This window comes from Ostrinia furnacalis, unplaced genomic scaffold, assembly GCF_004193835.3.
Source record: "Ostrinia furnacalis isolate ACB-3 unplaced genomic scaffold, ASM419383v2 OfSCF5473, whole genome shotgun sequence".
Taxonomy (NCBI): domain Eukaryota; kingdom Metazoa; phylum Arthropoda; class Insecta; order Lepidoptera; family Crambidae; genus Ostrinia; species Ostrinia furnacalis.
Genome location: NW_021135712.1, coordinates 2,078 through 9,455, shown reverse-complemented (window position 1 = coordinate 9,455; position 7,378 = coordinate 2,078). Strand labels below are relative to the sequence as shown.

At 38.8% G+C, this 7,378-nt stretch overlaps 1 protein-coding gene across 1 annotated transcript; it reads right to left on the bottom strand.

Moving 5' to 3' along the window:
• Positions 1-3,384: 3,384 nt before the first annotated feature.
• LOC114361249 (serine/arginine repetitive matrix protein 2-like) lies at positions 3,385-5,100 on the bottom strand. The gene has a single exon (XM_028316245.1). It carries the CDS (start codon positions 4,840-4,842, stop codon positions 3,928-3,930), a length of 915 nt encoding a protein of 304 aa, XP_028172046.1. The 5' UTR covers positions 4,843-5,100; the 3' UTR covers positions 3,385-3,927.
• Between the last annotated feature and the right edge of the window lie 2,278 nt (positions 5,101-7,378).

The window sequence follows — 7,378 nt, the reverse complement described above, 5'->3', positions numbered from 1 at the left end:
TTTTTGTGTATTTTATGTATTTTTTTAGTATCGCCTGTTATTTAGCATTATCGCTGTTTTTATTTTATTAGGATATACCGCTTAGTTTAAAAGTTATTACGTTTTCTTTATAATACGTAATTGGAAGAAAAAAAAATCTGTAAAAAATTAAAAAAAAATCTCAAAAATTTTTTGACCTCTTTTTTGTCGATAAAAATAGGTCTAGTTTCATCTATTTTCATATGTACACTTTAACGTGACTCACACTGTATATGACATCACAATCATATTCCTGAATTAAACTCCACCATCTTGCAACACGGGGTATCATGTCTTTTTTTTGAAAGGTTGCCCTCAGTGAGTTGCAGTCGGTAACTATAGTAAACTTTGATCCCAGAACATATGGCCTAAATCTCATTAATGAAGCTATAACCGCTAATGTCTCCAATTCATAAGACGAGTAGTGTGATTCTTCGGGAGAAGTTTGTCTGCTATAGTAAGCTATTGGTTTGAAACTAGAATCATTCTGTTTTTGCAGCAGTACGCCACCTATTCCATGTTTGCTCGCGTCTGTATGAATTTGAGTCTCAGCGGTCGGATCAAATAAAGCAAGTACAGGCCTAGAAGCTAATTTATTTTTAATTTCAGTAAATGCGCTTTCTTGTTCCACGCCCCATTCCCAGACAGCATTCTTTTTTAATAATTTTGTTAAGAGGCTTGGTAATCTGTGCAAAGTCTTTTATGAATTTTCTAAACATTAATTGATTATGCAATTCTAGATTTGTGATTGTTACACTATTGACATTTATTATTGTACAAAATTCTAATATTACTTAATTTAACTGACATTTGATATTGATTGTATTAATTTGTCTATGACATGTTTAAATGGATTGTTGTTTTGAAAAGTGCTGTTATTACTCGTACATAGTTTTTGCATGCCATAATATTGGTAAAATGTGAGTACTATAAATTATATTTTGTAATAATTGTAACACCTATGTCAACCACATTTTAAGCAAATAAATTTTATTATTATTATTATTATTATTATGTTTGTACGCTTTGGAGCTCACGGGTCAAAAGTGGCCCGGTCCTTTATAAGGCTTGCGTGGGGATACAGATCCAACACGTAGAGGCCGTTTTAAGCGTAAAATAATCGACAAAAGTGAAAGTGGTGCACATGCTGGATCTAGTCTCTGACTATATCATGGGATGTAGCCAGAGACCATCCCCAGCCTGTGCACAGGAACTATTGCAGTTATTGGAGAATGGACTAGGGTTATGGATGAAGGATGGAGGGACTGGTTACTGGGCTATGGATGGAGACTACGGGACACCTGCCTGGTTCATAGTCTCTGACTGAAAAAATGGCAGGCGGTGACTAGCCAGCGACTAAATGGGCCCCCCCTGGCGTCATGAGTCGTATAGACCGGACTGAGGGGCAACATTGGCGTCTGCCAGCTCAGGGGTGTAGAGAGGTGTGCTGCGCTTTCTCCGAGGTTACTCGCGGCGTTATGCCCTTTAACACTTCCACCCCTGGAGCATATAGCTCTAGCGACTCCACTCTGGCCAGCCGGTTAAGGCAAGCCAGAGGTGAAAGTCCTGCAGACCCTCTCGGATTCCACTTCGGCAAGCCGAAGACGAGGGCCTTGACCGACTCTCGGGAGCACTCGGATTAACAACTGGCCCCGTGGTGTCGCTACTCACCAACAGCTCGCCACAAAGCTGCCCTGCGGGGCTTTATTATTATTATTATTAAAGAAACTGGCTAGTCCAACTATCTGCCTAACGTTATGAACGTCTTTTGGAGTGGGAAAGTTGCTAACAGATTCTACCTTTCGTGCACCTGGCTTAATTCCAGCTCCTGAGACCTCAAAACCCAAGTAATCGACTTGCTTTTTGAAAAAATAACATTTTTGTGGTTTTAAAGTTAGACCTGAATTGCGAATTTTCTCGAAAATTGTGCGTAACCTCTCCAACCCCTGATCAAAAGATTCTGACGGAACTAGAATATCGTCCATATATGCTAGAGCTGAATCGAATCGTGAGTTACCCAATACCATATTGATTGCTCTTTGGAATACCGCAGGGGCGTTGGCAAGCCCGAACGGCATCCTATTAAATTCAAATTGACCGTCCGGAGTCACGAATGCAGTTTTGGGTTTTGATTCTTCGCTGATTGGTATCTGGTAATAGCCAGATGCAAGATCTAACGTACTAAAGTAATTATTACCCGCTAGTCTGTCTATCTGATCTTCAATGCGTGGGATGGGGTAATGTTGTTTTACTGTCTTATGTATACAGTGTGTCCGGGCATGTAGTGATCAAACTTTAAGGACGTAATCTATGGACAATTTTATCGATGAAATTACATCAAATTTGGGGCTTGACCCATTTATCGCAAAATTACAAGGATTTAAGTTTTTAATTTTTAGTTTTCACCTCTTCCTTCAAAAACAAGTGAAAGCGTGGGTAGCTTAACATTAATAAGCAAATATTTTATATCATACGATAGCCAATAAAATTATCTATTAGTAGAAGTAGAAAACAGACACAAGTTTCATACATTTTATGGGAGTAAGAATGGTTTTAATTAGAAAAATACATGACTTTTTTCACTTCTTTTTCAGTTATTTTCCAACACAAGAAAAACCAGGTCGCTAAGGTATGTTTTATTTGCATTGTATTATTAGTATTTGAGCTATTCTACAAAACGAATGTAAATTTATTAGTCTACCTCTATTAGTTTCGACGTAATTTTTGAACAAAGATACCCCTTCCCAGCGGTTTCCATAGTAATCGGAATAGGTTGTGTGATTCTTTCAGGCAGTACATTTTCGCATGTCGCGTGCGCTATGGAAACCGCTGGGAAGGGGTATCTTTATTCAACAATTACGTCGAAACTAATAGACGTAGACTAATAAATTTACATTCGTTTTGTAGAATAGCTCAAATACTAATAATACAATGCAAATAAAAAATACCTTAACGACCTGGTTTTTCTTGTGTTGGAAAATAACTGAAAAAGAAGTGAAAAAAGTCATGTTTTTTTCTAATTAAATCCATTCTTACTAACTTAAAATGTATGAAACTTGTATCTGTTTTCTACTTCTGCTAATAGGTAACTTTATTGGCTATCGCATGATATAAAATTTTTGCTTATTAGTGTTAAGCTACCCACGCTATCACTTGTTTTTGAAGGAAGAGGTGAAAACTTAAAATTCAAAACTTAAATCCTTGTAATTTTGCGAAAAATGGGTCAAGCCCCAAATTTGAAGTATTTTCATCGATAAAATGGTCCATAGATTACGCCCTTAAAGTTTGATCACTACATGCCCGGACACACTGTATAACACTTAAGCTCTGAAGTTCTGAACCATGTATAATAACCTTCTTTTTAAATTTGTCATCCATTAAGGTCTCGGAGTGAACTAGTCATAATGATTTAACTTCTAACTTGTCTTTCCAGACTTCCCTTGAACAATTTGGATCATTGTGACCTAATCTTGAGCACTTTTGACATTTAACGATGGGTTTCTTGCAATTATTAAACGTATGCCCTATTTCATGACAGTTAAAACATTTAGGCTGCCTATTGTTAAACTCTAATTTTGCTGGTTTACGATTAGTATCACTTGTTGGTCGTGTTAACCTTTTTGTTTTATCAAATTTTTCGTGTTTTATGCTTCTTAGATATCCTAATAGTTTGTCTGTGTCTTCAAAACCTACAGCTTCAGCACCATATCGGACTGACCTATCATCGATTCCAAAAACAATACAGTCAATTGCATTTTTACCATTAATACCACATCGGTTTAACGCTATTAACTTTTCATAATAGTATTCCTCCAAATCATCTCCGAACTTGGCCCTTATGTTGAGCATATCGGTAAGCAAACGCCCATAGTTTTCATAAACCGGAAAAGCTGACCTGAGTTTTTCCTGTCATTCTACCCAGGTATGCATTACTGTTGGTTGACCCTCGTACCACCGTTTGGCCGTACCCATTAGTTTAGGTAATGCATAATGAGCCGTTTGCTTGCCATCCCATCCGTAAATTTCTGCGCATTCGTTAACTTTATTTAACCAAGTTACAATGGTCTGATTTTTAACTTTAGGATCAAATTCTGGCACGACATTAATGGAAACAAACTTTTCTCTATTATGCGGATTTGCAGTTGAGATGGCTTGCAAAATTTTACCGAAATTATCTAACAATCCATCATTTATATTGTTTGAAGATGATAAGGGAACTTCCGGCTGAATATTATTTTTGTCTTTTTCATTGGGTGTGCCTTCACTTTCTTTATTACATTTCTTTACACTACCAAGATTAACTGGACTATTTACTCTACGATCATGCATGCCAGTAACGCTAGATCCCTTATTATGACCTTCCGATTGAGAAACAATTTTAGAATCGGATCGTCTCGATCTATATTCCCTAGGTGTGTTAGCACGACGTCTTTTAGATAAAGAAGTTGAGTCTGACCTTGACTTTGATCGGGATCGGTGCTCCGGTCTGGGTGTCTCCAACCGGTGCGATGCTCTGCTGCGATGCCGAGTGCGCCTGCTGCCGCTGAGAGGAGATCGGCGCCTCATCTTGGAGCGGGACCTCCGTCTTGCTGGAGGCCTCGATCGCGGCGTAACGGGAGATCGCGACCGCCGACTTGAGGTGGGCCGCGAGCGCCGGCTCGAGGCGGTCCGCCGACTCGAGGTGGGCCGCGACCGCCGACTGGAGTTGCGCCGCGTTCTTCTCTTCGCAACGGAACGGGACCGCCGCCGGTCTGCAACGGACCGCGATCGCCGCCTTGGCGTCGTACGCCGCTGCGGATCTCGTGACTGTCTCTCGCTTGGCATTGTAATTAGACAATGACCGAGTAAACTGTAAAATAAAATACAATTAGTATCTGAAGTATGTAAGCAAATAAATCCGAAGCAAGAATATCACTTGCTATTAATTTATTTCAGCACCTGTTATATGTATAAAAATAATTACTATGTATTATGTGTTAATTAAACTAATCAAGCATGATGTGGTTTTAATTATTTCATTGATTTACGTAACAACGACATTTATTTCTACCTGAATTATGGGAAACCAAAGTCAGCTAAATCCACTCGAGTATTTTATAATAATATGATACTTAGTTACACTATTACTAATATACTATAGTGACCTTGTCTATATTGAATATATAATATAAATTTTAATACGATCAATTTTCTAAAAGGATATTTTACCATGCAAACGGGTCACACAAAAGAAAGATACTGTAAACTAATTGTTTTTCACAATAGTAATAAAAAGTGACTAACCGTAAATTTTCGGTTTTTTATTTAAACAAACCTGTACCGAACAGCACGACGTATTCGTTCCACTTCTGAAGTTATTAAATTCCACGTAGATAAATGAAACTGCCAGCACTTTCCACAGTAATACAGTTTATTGCAATAGTGTCTCAATATTACAATTATTATCACTTCACATCACATCACATCACAACGGACATAATCACGGCATTAGTTGCTCATTGGACCGTACTGCTCGAGCGCTCGAAGAGAACTGACTATTTTATCAACTTTCGACTATCCACTTTGACCGAGAACGATCGAGCGAACGAAATGTTGATTTTAGTCAAATGAGCAACTTTTTAAAATAATATTATTTGCCACAAATACTCAAATTACTTCCGTTATTTAAAATTACAATAATAATTAAATAAAAATATTTAAATGTATAATTATGTAATATTATATTAAAATAAAATGTTAAATCAAATGAGTAGCTTTTAATTAAATCAAAATTATGCAGTTTGTGACAATTCAAAGAAAATACGATTTCATTAAAATAAAAATTACATTATAAGTCTGAATAATCTAGCACTTGACATAGCAAAGCAAACACAGTTGCAATTAATTGACATGTTACAAGGTGCTGGAATCAACTTACTAAAGTGGTCCAGCAACTCATCCGAGCTACTAGAGCACCCATCTGATGAACAACTAAACCCAAGTGTGGTAAACTTTAAACATGCAGAGTCTACAACAACATTAGGGCTTAGATGGGAACCGACTACGGACTCATTTAAGTTCCGAAGTAAACTTGATCATGACATTGACATACCGGTCCTGCCTAAATATACCTCATCTCTTAACGATATGATAAACACCTCCATGAACGAAAAGGTGCTAGATAACCTGGAGGATCATGATCAGTTATTTGATGAAATAAACAAAAGGATAGAAGTGCTGAAATCGCAAGATTTACAACTGCTACAGAACAGCAGTGTCACACACTATTCTACTATTTACGCTATACTGGCGATGCTGATAGTCGTCGTCGTCATTTACATCGGCTGCAAACTGAAGGGCCGGTGCGTGTTGGCGAGCTGGCGGGACAGAGGCGCGCAGGAAGAGCGCCCTGTCATCCTCGAGTTGCGAAACAGATGTTGGTTTTTAAANTCGCAATTCATGGTGAGTAAACGCGCATCCAATAGTATGCTTTGATGGCAACTCGCACTCGCGCGCAAACTGTCTTCGGTGCGTTTGAAGTCAACTCGGTATACGCGATCGTAAAGTCATTCGGACAGACATAACAACTTACCTACATCGTGTCACATATCTCTTTTGGAACTGACAGGACAGGAAAAGAATGATCAAAGGTTTGTATCTTTCTCATTTATGTATGTCTCTAAACTAAACTGAGATGGTGAGCTATACTAATTATTGTTAGGATGGCAAAATAAAATAGTATTAAACATTACTTATTTTTCTTTACAGAGAAAACCCCAGTAGCCAGATGAAACCTTGAGCAGCCAAATTGGAACTATAATCATTTTATTGTACTTATTATTAGNAGTGCCCACAGACTGAGGAGGTACACACACAGTCCCTAGGCTAGTGCCCACAGACTGAGGAGGTACACACACAGTCCCTAGCCTAGTGCCCACAGACTGAGGAGGTACACACACAGTCCCTAGGCTAGTGCCCACAGACTGAGGAGGTACACACACAGTCCCTAGGCTAGTGCCCACAGACTGAGGAGGTACACACACAGTCCCTAGGCTAGTGCCCACAGACTGAGGAGAACGACGAGGCGCTGTAGCGCGCTGGCATCACTTCTGTAGACAGTTGTGCGTTGCAAATGCGACTATCATGCGTTAGTAGCGATGCTATCATCGTGGGCGAGGGCCCTTAGTACTTAAATCCGCTCAGTAATTCATGATATTTTGTCAACTGTCATTTGACAGGGTAAGGCAAGCCATTCTCGCTTCAATTTTCTTTATGACAGAGTATCGATTGATCAATATGCGACTGTGCTTTATTCTCGAGATAAACATGACTGTATTTCTTCCGCCACTTCTTCTCAGCACCAGCCAATGTGTTGTCCTGA

What these genes read in the sequence shown, in the direction of transcription:
- LOC114361249 (XM_028316245.1), bottom strand. Translation starts at nt 4,842, where the DNA reads ATGCCAAGCGAGAGACAGTCACGAGATCCGCAGCGGCGTACGACGCCA.